Raw genomic sequence first — 20154 nt, 5'->3', positions numbered from 1 at the left:
TTCATAAAATACTAGAAGATGGTCTGTCAACCATTACAGACCAAAAAGCAAGCAAGATAGAGCAGAAATAAAACAAATACATTAACATTCAATGCCTAGCTTCCATGTTATTTGGTTATGAATAAAAAATCATTACAGGAACTTGAACATGACAGTGCCCCCTTCCAAAAGAGAAGTCCAGTCTTCAGTAAAAAGAAAGCCAAAAATAATTACCTGAAAAAACATTACATGGCAGATCATTTTTTCTATTTATTAAAATGACATTGTTTACAGAAAATGCTGAAAACTTAACTCACGTATCTTGCTGCAGTCTGAAGAAATCTTCCAGAGATCAACTACCTGATATCTATTATTTCTATTAAAGAGAGCTGAGACTTCAGCCTGGATTTTATTTTCAAGCAAGGTGATTTTGTTTGGATTTGGACAAAACACTCTGTTCGCTAAGTTCTACAAACACAGCAATCAGTAAAGTAACTTTTGTAACATCTGTATTCTCAATTCATTCAAAACGAGATTCATTCAAAGATATGCTAAGCTGCTCTACAAATTTCTTAACATAAGTGTGTTTATAGAAACGATAGAATATTTTGGAGGGGAGAGAGCAGACCTTGCTAGCCTAGGCACTTTGCCTTGTACTCAGCAAGTGCAGTGTGGCACTCTGGCCAGTAGATGGGAGTTGGAGCTCAGGAAAGAATTATGCCTGGTGGTCCTGATACAACCACTGGCGACCCTGAAGACTCGGGCTTCACTGACCCATCTGGCTACTGTATCAACAAGGTAATGGAGCACTCCCAGTAGCAAAGGGGCTGGAAATGCAGTATTAGTCAGCTGTTGGAAGCCTGCACCCAAATTGGCTGCTTTCAGGCTCTGAAAATTGATAGCAACAAAGCTGACTCAATCTTCTAGGCTGCTGCTGACCACTGTTGCATTAGGAAAGTCTGTGAAACACAAGCTCAGACACTTAACTTCTTGTCTATTTGACTGGATGCAAGGCATTGCATTAAAAGGATTTTACTCTTTTAAGAACTACATGTGCTTGTATCTGCTGAAAGTCACCTTTTTCTTCCTATTTTTTTATAGCTATACTAAATCAGTCTATCAAGCCTTCTACAACAGGCATTGAGTCTATTCCTTTTGACATCCAAGTTAAAATCATGATCTTAACCATGTGGACCTGAAAACATAGAAGTATGTCACCTCACATGACTGAAGAGAGTTTGCCATTACAAAAGGTTAGTCTGGTGTTAGAAGCTTTAGTAACAGACAAGTACAGAACATCAGAAAAAAATATTGACAGAGTTCCAATAAATGAATGAAACAACTGCATAAAGATAGTTTAGAAAATGATCTCTGCATGAGTTTTTCAGAATTGACATATACAGGACACAACTGCTTTTATCAAGAACAGAGAAACAAGTTGTTGCATATTCAAGGCAGCACCTTGAATAAAAAAAGACTCCTGCAGAAACATCATAAAGAAAGAATCCATAAGATGTATTTATCAGTCATGAAAACCTAGATGGTATTCAGATTACATCTGGAGCAAAAGGCAAGACAGTAGACCACAGTAACGCTAAGACAATGCAAAGTTTTCAGTTTTATGGGACTTGATGGGAGAAGCATAAGAACTCAAGGAAGGAAACCGACACAAGAGGTGAGCAGTCAGAAGACTTCAAAGACTTGCCCACCACCAAAGTCAAGGGTGATGAAAGCAGCTCACAAAGGATAAAGCAGTAACAATTCTGAGCTGCTTAGGCAGAGGGCTACAAAGACTTCAAAAGAATTATAGTAAAATACAAAAACAGAAGTCACGATGCAGAAAAATAACAAGAAGAAACTGGAAAAATTAAAACTGTGATTCTACAAAATAGTGTTAGCAGTGCAAAGACAGCTTGGCTGCCATTATCAAGGTAATCATTTCTTCATATGGATAACTTCCTGGAGCTAAGCACAGGTTTTATCCCATATTCACATCTTCATCTCAGTGTGCTGCATTCTTCGGTCAACTATTTTTAGCTATTGTCCGAAAACTATTCTTCAGCTTTCTATTATTCAGCTACCATTTTAAAGCCACTGTGGCCACAAACAGCAACAGATCGCAATACATCCTGAAGTTCCTTTATTTTGCTTTTTCATTTCAAAATATGAACTAAACACTACTGTACACTAAAGCTCATAAACACGATGCAAGATTGCAAAGCTTAGATAGATAACTTGAAAGGGTTAAGGGAAACAGCAATTTCTCTTAAGTGGCAGTGATTCACTATCCTTATTGTGGAGGGTTTGGGGGAACCTTTAATCTAAAAGAAGTCACATAAAATATCTTTGCAGGTTTCTCAAGCTAATTACTATTACATATGAGCAGATTTACTTTTTCTATTGATTGGTTCTCAATGAAAGTATAAACATCCTCTGACAGCTGCATTCACTTTCCCCCTCTCTGCAGAGCCCTAGTCACTACAGATCTCAAAATCCTAGAATCGAACATCATGGCACCTAGTTTGAACATTCTCATCCTCGCATCCTTTATGTACAAGTGCCTTCTCTAAGGAACAATATCAACAGAGCATCCCTTGATGGTATTGTAAACGTTTTGAAACCATTGTGAATATAACAAATGTAAATCTGGTAGCAGTAAAAGACTTCACTCTTCATCCTATTTAAGTGCAACATGTCACAGCAGCCTGCAGTGAATTGTAGAGCTCTGACTTGCAAACTTACGGATTTCAGGCTTTGAACCCTGTGTCTCCCCATGTTCCTGTCTCTGCAACTGAGCTGCACCATTTTTAACAAAGAAACAGAACTCTCTCTTACCCAGGACAGTTCTAGCTCTTGTAGCTCACACCTACCACTGTTATTTAGGAATCTGTTTCAGCAGTTCTATTATCTCAAAATTAGTACAGAAGAAACACTCAAAAATGCTCAAAAGTATCCATAATCACCACGATTCTGTGTTCACTTTATCTCCTTGCAATCACAAGCAGTAAATCAGTTGTGGTAAAACCCCAATGACAGCATAGCTTTGGATTTTGCTTTTTAATAATACAGTCTATCTTCCTAAACATCTTTTGTGCAAACCTCTCTATCCCAAATACACTAAGAAATGACTGCATTAGAACTTCAGAACAATCACACTCTAACATCAAACAGCTCTTTAAAAAAAGTTATCATTAAACTCACTGTCCAACTCGTCACTGGGACCATATTTCTTCCCTCTAATTTAAAAAAATGTTTTAAGTACAACAGTCACAGTAATATGTACCAGACATGTATTAAAAAACTTTCAGAAACCTGTCTGTGCACTCATCTTTGAAGAGTCAGTAGTTAATTATTTAGGAAAACAATACAGAAACATGCCCTGATCCTGTAACTTATGGGTGTATAATATATTTTGAGAATTATTATGTAAGAATTTTTGTTGTTGTTGTCACTCACCTGGTTGGTTAATGTTAGAGGTTGCTGAATCTGGTCAGCATATGATAAGGCAGAAACCTGTTGGTCATTTATGTTCTGCTGCCGACGATCACTGTACTGCTGATGTGAATGGGACATCTGTCCAGCCATCTGAAGGCCAGCAGCATGGAATGAAAACGATGGTGCAAGCCGAACAGATGAAGGTTTGCATGCTGAAGTCTCTCCTCCTGAAAAGATAATGTGAGGTTTTAATGCAGTTAATGACTTGAAAATATTTACCTCAGAAGAGTTTCCATACACAATGAACCCAGAAATCATCCTCATATAAAGATGACCCAGCTGAAGTACTTCTCACTTCATTCTGACAAATTATTTATTAATCATGTATTCCTACTTATCTTTAAAATCCTTTTTCTAACATCTTCACCTACGTATCACAACTCAGTCGGACAGCTGTGGTATCCATTCTGTGTATGGATTCCATGCAAGTCAGACAAACACCTACGCTCTGACTTTCAAGGTTGCTCTCAGTAACTTTCTGGACTGACTGTACCAAAAGAAAAGAAAAGCTAGCACCCAGCCTCAGCAACTCATCTTTCCTTGGCCTCAATGTTTATGCCCTCCTACAAACTGCTTATCTCATTAGCCTACATTTTTAACTTCTACCCTTCTTTTGAAGTACAGTGTGCTTCAACTCAGCTCCCTGATTCCTACTGCTGAGTTTCATCAAGCTATAGGTAGCCAACACTGTAACCTGGATGAATTCCTTTTTGGGAAGGTGAAGGCAGACTGCAAGAACAAACTGCACAACAAGCGACACTTGGTGTCCAAGTTGCAGGTGAATGGCAAACCATATGGATGAAGTACTAGATTCTGAAATATCTTGGAAAAAAAAAAAATCCAAATTCCAAGGGCACAGAATTTGCCTCTAATCGGGACAGATCAGATACAGCAGCCTCTCAACTCATGTTTCAGACATCTGTAGATGGCTTTTAATTGGTAATCAGCCTGCTCGTTCATAGCCTTACACTGGAGAACAGATTAGGTTTTTCTTTGCTTACTAATGAAATTTTAGCATGTTCCACATTTAACATCCATCCTTTTGCTTTTGCTGACTAAGCCGGAGAGGGGAAATTCTCTAAACGGTTGCCATGTTGGCACAACATAAGAGACATAGCAGGATGGGACAAGCGGCCAGGCACAATGAAGCTAACATTGCCAATCAAATACGTGTGGACTCAGAAGTTGAAATCTGGAAGCACAATTACTTATAAGATTTAAATTTAGAAGCAAGATGTGAAATAATCAAGCACCTAACCATCAAGAGACATTCTTTCTTACTTTATAGACAAAACCTTGCAAGAAAATACGATCAGTAAAAAACAGCAGATAAACACAGACCATCAGTTTGGCTGTCTTCAACTGACTGCTCAAATTGTTGTCTAGTTTGAGTTAAGGAAAATGAAAATATTGAAGAATATTCTACAGTAATTCAGCACCTATCATGGTAGTAGAACAACTACATGGATATAGTCAATAAAAAATAAAAACATTATTCAAAAGCAGTAATAATAAAGCCTAGATACAGTATAACCACTACTACTTCAAAGGAGGTGAAGAAAAATTGTATCGTGAAATACCCACTTAGAGAGCACTTGTATTTTTCTCCAGTGTTACATTCACTACTACTAGAAGACTAACAGACTGCTCCAGAAAATGAACTGGCTGCACACAAGCACCCACATATTTTCACAATGTTTAATTAAATCTTCAAACATTCTACTTAAGCCCTAAAGAAACAAAGAAAAAAAAACCCAAAACAATCCTCCTCCCCAAACCTTTACAAAGCAAATATGATACATGAAAATTCTTTTTTCTGTGTGCATTACAGTGCCTCTGCTAACATGTTAAATATCAAGATGACCTTACAAATAGAGAAAAGCCTGGCCTAAAAACATTGTAAGAGAAGTTAGCCTAACATAGAACAGAAAATTGTAACTCTTCTGTAAAGAGGAGTCCACCAAAAACTTGTGATTTTTAACACAAGTAAAGATCCTGGTAAGCTCTGAAGCTCTCTTTCAACATTTAAAGATAAAGAGAAAATACTAGTTAAACACATCAGTGTAAGTATTTTAAAATACTTGCACCTTCTTCTGTTCTTTTGTTGTTGTTATTGTTGTTTTTAATTCAAAACTGTAGAGCCAATGACTTTATAAGTAACATTTATAAAGTCCTGGGTCCACTAGCAGGACAAGGCTGCAGCTTTCCTGCTCTTCCAAACTGGTGACAGTCAGTTGTTCTACCTCACTTAATTCAACAATACCCAAGAAAAAAGAAGTTTGTAAGACAGCAAGTGGACCAGAGAACCACAAAGAAAGCTTCTTTAAGAACCAGAGTCTGACAAATAACTTTATTCAGTTTAAAATTTGTTGGAGAATCAATGCCTGTGGTTAATAAGCAGTTACCTATTTGCTTGAAAGGAAGTCATACAGAACCTATGAGATCCACATTCACGAGCAAAATCTGTATTTGGTAACGAACCATTGTTCTTTGGTAGAAAGACAAACTGGTTTCACGGAGCAGCATCGAGTCACAGAAAAAGAGATATTACTAAAGACAGGAGCCTGCCTAGAGTCTGACATGAAGTCTGTAACGAGTAGATGGAAAGAGCATACTCATACACCATATGAAAGTGCTCATACACCAAAGAGAAAAACAGTTTAATAATAGTCTCTGTGAAGATGGTGGCATCAACTTGTAACTATGTTAGCAATAAGCAAGAACTACCTGGGTCAAAAGTTTAAGAATTGTAACTACAAGGCTCTAAAAGATCATCAGTCAAGTAATTTTCATCTTAATGATTACTAACTGTCACTGAAACAGAGATACGAGTTCACAGATTTTTGTTGCTGAAAGTAGCCTTAGCTATCAACAAAACCAAGAGATGTTCAGGGTGAAATAACTGCCCTTGTCATGTTTCAGACTCTGTTCCATGGCTTCTGCAATCCTAACTCAGTTCTCTCAAGAGAACACTCATAACTTACCATCTTGAGCCAAGAAACATGTAGTATCACATCAGGAAGAATCAGGGGAGAAAGAAGAATTGGCTAAAATACCAATCTTGACCTCCTTTAGTCTTAAGATCAAGAAGGCAGTCAGATATTGAAATAGGAATGTTTGTGCACATCCAGTAGCTGAGGTTCACAAAAACACTGGTGGCTGAAGTTCATTTGGACAGCTCTAGACATTTAAAAAGTGGTATCTCGACCACCATGAGAGCACACTACCAAATCCCATTCATAACTTCTACAGCACAGAAGTATCTAAGAATGAATTCTAGCATATCATCAGTCTTCTAACATCTGTAAGTTCAAATGATTACATGTTGTGAAGCACCCAGAGAAGAAAACAAAGTGCCAGAAAACAAACAAACAAACAAAAAGCCAAGATCTGTACGCATGAAGTACATTAATGAAAGGGACTGAGTGTGGATAGAATTATTTTTATGAATGGGCCTTATGTAACTTGTCAGTTCGGAGAATGACAGAGAAATACAAATTACAACTATGCACAAAGGTGTAAGTTGTTAAAATTAACAACACATTTATTTGTCTGTAATGAAAACTAGACTAGAACTTGTCATAAAAAAAAACAGGTCCAGCTACAGAAGGCATCCCTTATTTCAGCTTTGAGAACTTATGTCTTCTTTTGCTTATTGTCATGAATGTAACAGCTCTCCTGAAGTGAAGCTGTTCAGAATACTGTTTCACTAGCAACATTCCACATACCATGATGTAAGAAAATGATACATAATGACAATAGTAACTTCTTGACTTTTGCACATTTATGATCTCTGGAAAGTAAAAAGTGAGAAAGAAGCATGCATTAACAAAATGTTATACTGTATAAGCAAATCACTGTTAACTATAATAAGAGAATGTTCTAAAAGGCACCAATAGCATAAATACTTAAAAACCAGAAACTTAAAATTATAACCTTGAAAAGAGTTTTCTAATTCAGAACTATCTGAAAATAGAGATACTGCAAAAAATAGATGACTCTATCATATGAAAAAAGGAAGACTTTCTTTCATTTAAAGCATCATTCTAGCACAGTGGAAGAGTTTAAGCTAAAGAATTCTTTATTTGGTGAGAACTTGAAATATTTTCTTCATTCAAAATAACTTTATTTTAAATTATTTTTCCAAGTATCAAAGAAATCAGTAAATCTAAACTGAAAAATACTCGAGACAGCAGTTATTGAACAGTCTACAAATGAACTATGGTAGGTTTAATACAAGAGAATTTTGGTACAGCCTCACATAATTTTTAAAAACTCCATACAGTTTCAAAATTCAATTTCCTGCCTCATCTGTTTTCAATTCAGTTATTCCCACTTTGACTTCAGTCTACATAACTCATTTAGACACTACCTCCTCAAAAAAAAAAAAAAACAACCCCAAACCCCACCACCAAACATGGTGCATCAACTGATGCAATACATTGCTGGGCTTCTCCATGCAACAGAAAAGCCACAAACAAATATTCACCAATGACTGTGAGCTGCAGGTGGCTGTCTGCCACCCCAACAGTGTGTTACTGTTTCTGAACAAAAGTGTGTATTGTAGTTATTTAAATTTGATATTCAAGAATCTAATAATTTCAACTTAGGTTTCCCCTACAGTTGGGCTATTGTAGTCTATTCTCTGGCTAAGACTGTTCTCTAATACAACTGAAAGCCATGCTACAGCCTTTCACACAGACATTGACTGAGCAACAGCACAGCCTACCCAGAGCAGCTGTGGATAACTCACCCTGGGAGACAATCACAGTACTGGGCAACTGGCTCTAGGTGGCCCTGCCTGAGCAGGGTGAGTTTGGACCATTAGAGTTCTCTACCAGCCTCAACTGTTCTGCCATTCTGTACCACAGCTCTTGACACAAACTAAGTGATAGGATTTCTCTCTTTGAATTAAGGAGTTGATAGATCAACTCCTGTCTTTTGGTACTGTCCCTGAAAATTCCCATAGCAAGTGGATAATTTTTTTGCATTTCTGTTACCAACCCATTACATATATACTTTCACTCTGTCCCTCCATCACAGTTGTACCAAAAACATTCCATTTAGGTGCGCTCATAGTGAAGGATAAAAAGGGAGACAAACTCGGGGATTAAAATCAACAAACATTTTCAAAGTGGCACTTTGCAAATCTTTCTTTACACCTACTTACCTCACAATTACAAATAAAATGCAATAAAGGACTACTGTAATACTTCTGACCCTCTACGCTATAGCTTTCCATCAACACTGACAAAAGCATCCTCCAGCACAACAGCTGATCTTGATTTCACAACACCAAGAGACAGAGTTCTCTACTTGACAACATAACCTTTGCAATGGCCTTAAAAATACTTCACTCTATCTAGACTGTTGTGCAGGATGAAGTAGGCAAAAGCAGTCAAAGCCATACTAGCATTCTATTTCCTAATTCAGAAGTTCAAATATAGTCATTCCTTATGTTGGAGAACTTACCCCTAACCTGCTTTCTCAGTAACTTATTTCTTTTAAATTACAACAACTGTGTAGCTGCTTCTGTACCTAAGCCCTCTGCAAATGGCTTCCAGGCAAAAATTACTGTCTTTTGGTTGTTCCCTAATAACATCACTGTCCCCATTTTCCCAACTATTTGTTCAACTCAGCTCAAAAGAGAGGCAGAATTTCTTATAGGATACATAAACTAAAGACCTGTAAAGGATGGCATAATAGCATTTAACTGGCAGAACTAACACAGAACTAAATTGAAAATCAGCTGCAGTATTCCTCAGAGGTTTATCCTGGAGTAGTGGGGTCATCTCATTTTGAAGTACAAAACTCTTCTCTGCACAACTCACCTTCATTCTTTATTTTATATTGCTAGAACTTTTCTTCCTGTTCTTCAACATTTTACCTATAAAGATAATTTCTTTGACCCTAAATGTTTTGAGATTCCTTTCATCCCCTCTCCCTTCTGACCCAACCTCCCCTTCCCTGTTCTACCTCTGCTATCTACTATTTGGGTCACTCAGCAATGTGCAGAGGTATTCTATCTCAATGATACATTTACAGATGAATGAGGACATGCCAGAAAACACGACTAGAGAACTGAAGTGTGAACTGCATCATTCACCACAATTCTCATTTCCATGCCCCCGAGTTCAAGAGCTTCTGGAGCCTACACCACAGACCAAGTACGGCATTTTCTTAGTACTGTACATGCCTGGTTCAGACTTCAAATCTTTTTATTTCCAATCTCTGCTATGCCACCATAGGCAAAGGCCTTCACCTTTTTGTTTTTCCCTTTCTTTTTTCATTGTATTTTTTTGCCTGTATTCAAATTACTAAATATGAAAACAGCCAAATGCCCCACCAAAGAAAATGTTGTATTAGTTGAGGAACTGTTCAACCCTCTTCCTTCACATAGCATCCACTCTTTTTTTTTGCACAGTAAATAATTTTGCAGCGTTCTGGCCAACCTTGTTTTACAAAATCCATGCTTTAAAGCATTCTCAGTATCAATTAGCAATATGAACAATCATCTTTTAAGCAATAAATGAATGCCAGCCTGAACTCTAAGTGACCTACTGCTCTACTGAATCACTGCTTTGCCTATTGTCCACACGCATTTATAATGACTGCATAAGATGTAAAGGTACATGGGCTTCATTCAGCTTGCTCTGGAATAAGGAAAGCTGTGAGAGAATCCAGGAAACAAAGTAAAACTACCTGCAACAGCTATTGTGGAACAAACAGCTCTGTTACAAATACCCCACACTGGTTCCTCCATGGAGGAACTACATTATTGTGGAGGAATTATATTATTAAGAATGGTTACTTCAGAAATTGTTCTATAATAACTATTGAGTCAACTTTCCTGCACAGAAATATCAAAAGCCGCTTTCTCTCAAAGCAAAATTAAAGCCCTAAACTTAGACACAACCACCCTCTCAAGACCTACTCACCAGGCCACTACACCCAGCCCACAGAATCTTCCTGCTTCTGCTCTTTCCTAACAGAGTAAGCAGAGGAGTAAACAAAGTGCTTAGGAGGTGACATAGAACTATTTCCCTTTCTTCCCAACAGTTTGCAGACCTCTATCATGACTCATCTGTCACATGTCTGGTCATATGGCTGAGACAGAGCAAGAAACCTAGAGAAAAGCTAGGCCAAGAGTAGGCTTTGTTAACTACTCTGATAGTTTTGTGCCTGCGTTAACTATTCTCTTCCTTGGATGAGCTGCAGCAGAAGGTGGACTTTGGACATGACTTGCACACACGTGCTATACTGCTTTTTTGCAGTAAGGCTTCTATACAAGGGACATCAGTTCCCCCGGCTGCAGAAGTATGGTGGCTAAGATCTCTGATGAGGGGAGATTGTAGTAGATATCTCTCCCTAACCACTTCAAAAAAATCTGGTACCAGAAAAACTAAATACTGCTCACTATAATCCTCCCACAACAAGGAAAACTCAAAATCTCAAAAACAAGTTCTGATTTTGTACATTTGCAGCACTTATAAATCTGTATTCCATTAACATATAAATAATACTTTTAGTCTGGAGAATCTTAGAACTAAGAAAAATTTGTGACTTCTTTTTTAGTCTCTTTCTATAAATGAAGCTCAAGATTGCCAAATTTCACAGCTAAAGCCTAAAGAAAATATAAGTAATCTAACTTTCAAAGTTAAAATCTTAAGCTCCATGAGAACTGTTTTCACATTACTATTCTCAAGAAGCAGGCTGTTTAAGAGCATGTCTGGAAAAAAACCAACAACCTACAACTCAACAAGTAAATAGTGAGAATCTGCACCTGAAGTCTCCACCTAGGTACACACTGGATTGAAAGAATATTAAAATTTAAGAGTACTGTGCACAGAAGTTAGGAAATGCCATAACACTTTCATAGTTTTAATTTATTTGCATAGATGCACTAAATTATGATACCATTTAGTTACATAAATACATTAATTTATTTTAAGGGATACAATAGAAATAGTGTTCACTGAACCCCTTGTCATACAGTAAGTCATTTTATTTGCCTTGTATTTAACACAATATCCCCTGACATTCTTCACACTGTGCTTCAAATAAAATTATTTCTACTGTCTGCATATATATTCTATGGAGTGGTCATTGGTTCTGTACCCATGCATCATTTTTTCCTGCAATAGTATTACAAGAATGGATTTTATTCTGTCCTGCAGAAAAGAGGGAGACACAGGTTAAATACTAAAGAGTTCCATGATTTTAAATTTCTGATTTTGCATATATAAATTATTTAAAACTTCACAAAGACAAGTAATGTACACTAGCAGGTAAATCTCTGTTTTACAGAGGTCTACAACCTTATAGGAGGCTGAGTTAGAGAATTTGAGAAAAGTAAAATACAGGAAAAATGTCTGAAATGGATGCTCACTTTTACTCACAAACAGATCAAGAGTAGTAGTTTTTTTAATATTGGACTAAGTACTAAACTACAGCATAGTTCTTTAAAGGAATGGGACATAGGAATTAATTGTGCATCAAATAAAAGATCCATTCAAATTGGTGGCCTGCCTCTTGAAGTGATCAACAGCACTCACGTAGGAGAACAGGGCAAGCACACAGCAGTAGGTGCCAGGCCTGTACATCTAGTCTCCAGTCTAGGAACTATATGGCAAAGTCTTTGTGATTAATCTGTATGTACAAATATATATTATACACCCTTTTCTTCCACAGAGTTGCTAGACCAAGTGTTGAATTTCAGCTTTCAGCATCTGGAAGACTGCATACCAAAAGACTCCACAGCTTGCTTACCAGGTGCATTAAGCACCACCTCCTTTTGTGTGTTATGAACTTGGAAGTTTTCATCTGATGGTCTATACTGAACAGTAACATTTAAGACTATCCTCCTGTAAAGAAAGAATGATAACGACATGAAGAAATGAATGAGAGGTGATTGTGTTTATTCTACTGGTGTTTTGGTTTGTTGGGTTTTTTTTTTAAGCTCACTTTTGACGCAATGCCTTTATGGGATTCTCCAGGAAAGGATATTCTAGTACTTGGAAGAGGAAACACTCTCAAATGTGCAACTGTATACATGCAGACATACTCATTACTGAGGATTTTATCTAACAAACTTGTTGCTTGAGAAATACCACTCAAATGAAAGTAGTTTAACTGATGATTCAGTCCAACATGATATTTATATTATGCCAAATGAATGTGAAACCAAATAAATGAGCAATCAATACTCACTGAATATTTAATGGACAATATTTAAAGAAAAAACTAACATTTGCTTTTAAACTGGAAAGAGGGGGGAAATCATTAAGATTCACACGAATAAAAGCATTCATTTTTCAGAGGACACCAGGTGAAAACGTGACAAAACTAGGGTTCTCACACTTTTCTATCCCTATAAATTTATGCTTATTCTATGACTTTAATTATGTCTAAGGTTACATGGCTTATAGGTTTTCTAAATTAATTAAAATCCTGACATTTAGAAAGAAAGTGCATTAAAGACAAGGGAACATACAGATCTACTTTTCTTATGACCACGGTGAATGTTCATAACAGCTGTCAAAATAGAAGCAAAGAATGAAGTCCGACTATTATTCCAAACAAAGGTTTAAAAACAGCTATTTAAATTCAACTATGTAAGCATGTTTTAATCTAGGTGAAAGGCCTGCACCTGCCCTTCAGTTCCTACTGCAAATTGTTAAAAACACAATACAAATAGAAAACACTCTTCATGGAGAAAGTTTTGTCAAAAGGAGAAAAACACATTGTAAATCATGGGAACTTTGTAATACAGGTAACAGAAATATAGTGACAAAGATTAACTTGACATCTTATGAAAGTCCTTCCATTAAACACACCATAAAACAATTTCTAAATTCACTTTTCAGAATGCTTCAAGCAAATTCCACTTCAAGTGCATATGAATTATATTTTACTCTAGCTTTTAAGCTATTAACACACACTAGAAATTACCAAATTACCCTACAAAGAAATGTTTGGTTTACTGAAGAGCAATTAGGTGCACCTCTGCTGAGTTTCCTGAAGGCTTGCAAAATAGCCAAAAAATTAAAATTTGACCAAAGTAAAAATCAGATTTAATCCTGGGTTGATCTTTAACAGTAAGCACCTTTTTTCACGGTTGAGTGCAACTTGTAAACAGTTGCTGACTACCACTCACGTGAATAAATGTGCTCCAATGTTTAGTTTAAAACTAAAACTTGTTTAGTCCTGAAGTATAAGCATTAAATCATGAGAAATTACGCCTGTTCTCTTGGTATTAAAGTACCGCTTAATCCACTTTTCTTCCATTTAAAAATTGTGCATAGATGCTTTAAAACATATTTGGGAAAAAAAGCCTAATTGGTCATATTGAATCACTTTTAAGGAAATTTCAACTCTGATTGAACTCTAAGGATTCCAAATATGCTGACACCATGGTTATACCTGGTCAAAAAGACACCAATGAAAGCACCTTGCACCATTTCTAGTAAATACTAGTGGCATCAGACCTCAGACAAATATTGACACCTTTGTTAAGGTGGGAAGGGGGAGAGAAGGGGAAAAAATCCACCAAAAACATATAACCTATGTAGACAGCTTTACCCAATTAAATAATTTATTAACCATACATTCAGATTACCCAGTTGGACAGCAGGAATCCAAGAAAGACCATAATTTGGACAGCAAAGGAAGGCATTGGGAGGGACCAGAGAAGAGAAATGAATAAGGTAAAATATGCAATTGAGGAGAAAAAAAGCTGGTTTGGAAGAGGGAAGGGGGGGAGGGGAGAAAAAAACATGCAGTTTTAAGTAACAAAAATAACTTAAGATCAGATTTCCCAATATTCTTAGGAGTGACAAATAGGACAGAAAAAAATTCAGACTGAACTGTTAGAGCTGAGGTGGGATTTGCCCTTTTTTTTTCCTCCTAGGGGGTGGGGGAAGACATGTGAATACACCATTTTTAAAAGGCAAGTGTGTGTTCTAGAAATAGATTATTCTATATTCACACCAGCTACAGATACTTATCTCAGATACAAGGCTTACTGCATTTTGAGAAGTACTGATATTAAAGCCGACTTTATTATTAATGTTCCACAGGCATGCTTTCTGCATAAATCTAGTCACTTCGATATATGGCACTTAAAAAAAGAGAAGTAAATGGAGAAAGAACGAGAACAGTCTTCTTACATCTACACAGCACTCTATCCGGAATTCAAGCTATTCCAGCGATTTTTTTTCCCCTAGTAATTGACGTGGTGCACATATGTAAGACACATTCTAAAATACACACACACACACGCACGTTTCCGCACCGCACCTCCCCACCCCCAGTATAACGCTAGGGCCGGTGCAGTGACGGGGGGAGACTGAAAAGCAATTAGATTCTCTCTGGCCTGCGCTGCGCGCGGAGCCTGCCCGCAGTACGCGGGCGCTGCTGCAGATCATTAACTGCTCATTTATCAACGCCGCTCACCAGGCAACACAATGCAGCAGCACGGCGCGCCGAACCACCCCGAACCCCAGCAACAGCGCCTAATTAGCATAGCCTACCACCAGAAGCCCGCCCTTTGATTGGGCGAACTCGTCAGCCGAGGGGCCAATCAAAGCAAGCTATGCAAATCGCAGTCCTCAGTTGCCAGGGCAGAGCTGCTGCCTATTGTCCAATCGGAAAACAAGCAATAAACAAGAAATGCAATTGAGCTTTGTCACATTTTCAAGTTGTTGTTAACACTTTCAAGTTTAAAGCAAAATTAGCTCCATCTACCGAGGATTAGACTCATGTTCTACATTTCACCCCCACAGCAAGGGCAGGGCAATGCAGTAATGATACACGGGGATTACAGCTAAGCGCTGCATTAGGATTTAAACTTCCCTTCCCACAAAATAGCTCTGCTGCGCCGGGACGGCCTGAAGAATGCACATTCTGAAGGGCTCGGATGCTAAAATAGCCAGAGAAGACTGTATTCAGACACTCTCAGGTCTGCTATCTCTCTGCTAAAATTCTTCAGAGGGTTTCACACGGCACTTAAAAGCAGTAAAGTTCCCTTCCACTGGCATAGTTAGAGCACCTTATAAAAATATATGAGCTTCTACAGTGTTATCGGACAGCACATGCTACTTACATCGTTCCCCTTAAAACAGGTACTAAATTTGTTGTTGGTTGTTTTTTAAGAAAAGCAAAAACACTAAAGAAATAACATCCTTTATTATTTACCCTACCGACAGATTTTAAGTAAATGAATTTCAGTCAATTTGGCCAAACTGAACCACCAATAAAGACCAAACATCAGAATATGAAGTATCATACAAGAAATAAGCACTTTTTTCTCCCACCAATTAAAAAAGTTTCAATTATCTGAAGGAGTATTTGTCCTTACGTGTCTCTCTGCCTGTGACAATGTGAATACACAGGGGAGTACAGCAGATACTGACCATCACCGTTTCCAACAGTCCCACATACACCGATGTGTATGCTGAAAACCAGCACCGTTCACCCTCCTCTAAAAGAAGCCTCTAAATGCGAAGACTCTCAGACTTACTCTGGAAGCAACTGTCTCTCTCTTCAAAAGGCGAACGCAGCTGCACAGCTTCCCTCTGCACCGTGGTGGATGCAAGTGATCCCGTGCATGTTTTACTTTACTTTCCACAGCCCAACAGTGATGTGAAATTGCTACTGCAATTCACTCACCTGGGAGACTGGTGCGTCTGCATTTCTTTTTCTCTAGTCCTTGTAGAAGGTGCCTGACACTGGCAACAGACATCTCCTGTCCAGGTAGCAGGTAGACACCAGGTACAGGATATAAAGCAATGTCAGCAGCAGCACCCTCTGTGTCTCAAACCCTCAGAGGATCCTGACACTATTCTGTTCACAGGTCAGCTAAAGAAGAGCTTACTTTCTGTCAGCCACTAACTTGGGTCATTGCTGAAGAGAGGATCTGCATTTCTTTGCCCATGACTACAACACTCCAATTTTTCAGAGCCAAATCACAAAACTTGCTTTATAAAAGATCTCAAAATGCCAGTTCCACAGCTTGATGCTAAAAGAAATAAAAGTTTTACTATCTCACTCATTTAAAAAATTTAACAACTTGAATCTTCAAAATTTTACCAATAGTAAAAATATTAACATATTTCTGTATAGGTCCTAAAATACAGTTATCTTAGTATGTGCACCAACTTTTCTGACACATAGAAACACAACCCAGAGAAAAATCCGTCTATTCTTCAGCTCATGTTAGTTTAATAAATTACTGTTCTTTATGTTCATCTAGCAAACTCTGAAACAGTGCAGCAGCAGCAGCAGCAAAAGCAGTGAGCAGAAGCAGAGTGTTATGTGACCACAGGCTTACAAGATTTTCCAAGCAATACAGCCTGGGCCAGTACTTTGCAGCACTAATCCTGCTCGTCTGTGCAACTGTCCTCTCAAAATAATACTTCTATCAGCATTTAAGATTTTTTTGTATTGGTGCAATGCCTTCTCTTCCTCCCTCCTCCAAAGATAATATAAACCAACATTATTTAAAATTTTCATTTTACAATGCAAAACTAATCAAAACCAGCATACAAATTACCTCCTACGTAGCAACACATGAAACCATATGATTCAGAGAAGAGGTGAATATCAAGTATTTTGTACCTAATCAATACTTGTGTCTAACAGCTAGCCTAATGTCTAAACTTTGCTTTTTTTTGATTGCACATGCACTTCCAGCTGAACATAAGGTTAGTGTAAATACCTGAATAATTTTTAAAACTCTCCTTTAATCTATTGTGCAAATACATATATATTAAAGGAGGAATCTTTTCCTATGCATAAAAACCATCAAGGGAAATAGAATAATTCAAGTCATTTCCCATTTGTAGTTACTGAGGCACAAGATATATTTAAACAGTTGGTACAGAAAAAATGGAAAGCATCTACCATATCAATGTACAGTTAAGCATGCCAAACCATTAATGTAAGAGCTAAACAAGGGATGAATACATCATGTGCAACAGTCTCACATGATATAAATTATTCAATACCTGACCAAAGAAAACAGCTTTCAGGAGAGGGGGAGGATCTGAAAGTACTTTTGTAGTTTGAATAAATACGGTATTATGAATTGATGCAAAATCTTTCTAACTCTGTATCACAGTTAAATAATCACATGTATTTGCATACTATTTCACTACATTATATCAATCTAACTTTGCATTCTGATGTTTACCATAAAGGTAAATTTCATCTGATACAGTGCTGAAAATCTTAAAATAAAACCAATTGTAAAAATTAAATTATTGCTACATCAGCAAGCATGCAGTTTCAGAATTTATGCTATGCCTTCCTCCTTCCACTTGCAGGATTTAGATAACTCCTAGCTCTATTTGTGTCACAACTCTTTTTGCTTTACTGATGTCAAGATGGCTATACAACACTTTATTTGGGATTGCTATCCTGACAAAAAAATAACATATGCACTTAATTCATATCAAATGGAAGCCTTTTGTAGGCTTAGATACACATAAGTTTTAAAGTGACAAAATGAACAACAAATAAGTATATGCCATTACAAATTACATCTCAATTACGGGAAATGTGCTGGTGTAATGATTCCAGGGAATGCCTTCAATGGCTGATTTTATATTAAAACAGTTAATTTCACTCAACAGAAGTTTATAGTACATACTTAGTTTCAACAACTAAGAGAGAAGTTATGTTGCATTTGAAGACAGTACAGTGGTTTTATATTCTGTATTAATAACAGAAAAAAAAGTCTGACAGTTTCTAAAAAACAGAGTACTTAAGAAGTATGTGCTTAGGAGTTTCTATTAATCCATATTAGGGCTCCTAAAAACAATAACATTTAAAAAGGGATTCTTCCTCACTCCAAAGTAGACTGGAAGCACCAGAATTATTTTTTTTCTATAAAATAGTCACACAGTGTAAAGTGGAACTAAAACATTTTTCTCTGTGTCCTCAACAATTTTATAACAAATACTCTGACACCAGCATTTTACAACAGGCACCTCAGACCAGTCCTTACTTCCTGAAAGCCTGCATTGTCTGAAGTTGTTAAACAATAATTCCCCAGAAAAAAAAGTTGTAACATTTCCATATTTAGCTACTGCTCATCACAGAAAACCCCAACTAGAATGAGAAATAAAACCAAGGTTTCAAAGTGCAGTGAAACCTCACAACTCCAAAGCCCTTATTTGAAAGACTAATTTCCTGCCTGTTGTAATAATTTCTGTGTTTAGTATGCATACTTTTAAGTCATTACTTTTTTATTTGTTTCAATTTGAAGTACCAGCTTTTTATGAGGGAAAAAAAACACACTTAAGTATGGTTGAATATCTACTTACAAATAGTAACCACCAAGACAGTGATGCCAAGTTTCAATAATCTTAAACAATAATACAACCCTAAAGTAGGGCTCATTGTAAACTGCATTCATTTCTCTCAAGTAGAACAAATTTTAAAACAGAAATTAAAAAAAAAAAAGAAACAAACACAAAAGGAAAAAAAAACAACCCCCCACTCACAAAGAAAAACAAAAAACTGTCTATTTTTTCAACACAATAGTATAATAAGAAAATTAATTTTGAAGTGTAAGTCAAACTCATTTCAAAGGCTTTACCATTTTTAGTATAAATTAAGCAGTATGTATTAAATAATTACAAAGTATTAAATTTCTGGGTGTTTCCACACCAACAAAGATGGAGTTGCTTTCACCACTGAAGTACAAGAGATATGCAAATTTAAAACATTTTGATTTTGTCTACATCTTCAGTTACATGCATCTAAAAATCTTATTCTCAGTTTGCAAAAACTCTGTAAGCAGACTGAAGTTCCTGCTTGTCATGACTGGGCTCCTCCTTTCCAAAAACTGCTACTTCTCTTCTTTAAGGACATTATGAAATATGTATAAACAAGGACAATGTTTTCCAATCGCCACGCTTCAGCTTTCTATCAGTGTCCAGTTTTAAATGCCAATCCAAAGAGCAAGCTCCTGAGAGCACTGCTGGTCACATGTGCCTGCAGCATCAATATGGAGATCAGTGCAAAGACAGTAAGGTACACTGACTACCAGTGAAGACATGTTACTTCAAAAAGAGGGCAGAAAGGGGGTGAGGAGTGGAAAAGAAAAAATCATGCCACCATTTCCTGAAAGATACATAAACTATTGCATGGAAAATCTGATCAGATGGTTAGACATTGGTTTGGGTTTGGTTTGAGTTTTCCTACATTCGGTGAGGTGCAAAGAGAGAACACATTCCACCTCAGGAAAGAGACTTGAGTGTTTTTAAGGAACGAGTATTATGTCAAAATATTACTGGAATCCAAACACAAAACAGACAAGCAAATTCTTCAAGGTTCAATCAACAACTGTGTTCTGTGAAGAGATCATCGCAAGTTCAGTTCATAGCATAAATGCTAACAAAGTTCTAACCCCATGCAGGCTTTTAATTCTTACGGAGTTTCAAACACAACTGTGCCAGTGGTGTGGTCAGAATATACTTCCACTTCATTAGCACATACTGAACATACATTTATAGGCGCCCAACATGCCTGTACTGTAATGCAAAAGAACCACGGTCTCCTAACATATCATGTTACCAAGTGTCTAGCTATGGCAACACACAAAAAGTGAAACAATTAACATGTGATCTCTTCATCTCAAAAGGAAAGGTACCAGCATATCTCAAAGCTTCAGCA

At 37.1% G+C, this 20154-nt stretch overlaps 1 protein-coding gene across 2 annotated transcripts in view; it reads right to left on the bottom strand.

Annotated features, from left to right (window-relative positions):
- The window catches only part of DYRK1A (dual specificity tyrosine phosphorylation regulated kinase 1A), an 80937-nt gene that overhangs the window by 17585 nt on the left and 43198 nt on the right, over nucleotides 1-20154 (bottom strand). For both annotated transcript variants that reach the window (XM_064152511.1, XM_064152512.1), the window contains exon 3: nucleotides 3436-3641. In XM_064152511.1, coding sequence (XP_064008581.1) covers nucleotides 3436-3641 — 206 coding nt within the window. The remainder of the gene's footprint in view (nucleotides 1-3435; nucleotides 3642-20154) is intronic.

This window comes from Pogoniulus pusillus, chromosome 12, assembly GCF_015220805.1.
Source record: "Pogoniulus pusillus isolate bPogPus1 chromosome 12, bPogPus1.pri, whole genome shotgun sequence".
Classification (NCBI taxonomy): domain Eukaryota; kingdom Metazoa; phylum Chordata; class Aves; order Piciformes; family Lybiidae; genus Pogoniulus; species Pogoniulus pusillus.
Note: the sequence above shows the minus strand (reverse complement) of the source record. Positions and strands in the feature narration are given on the sequence as shown.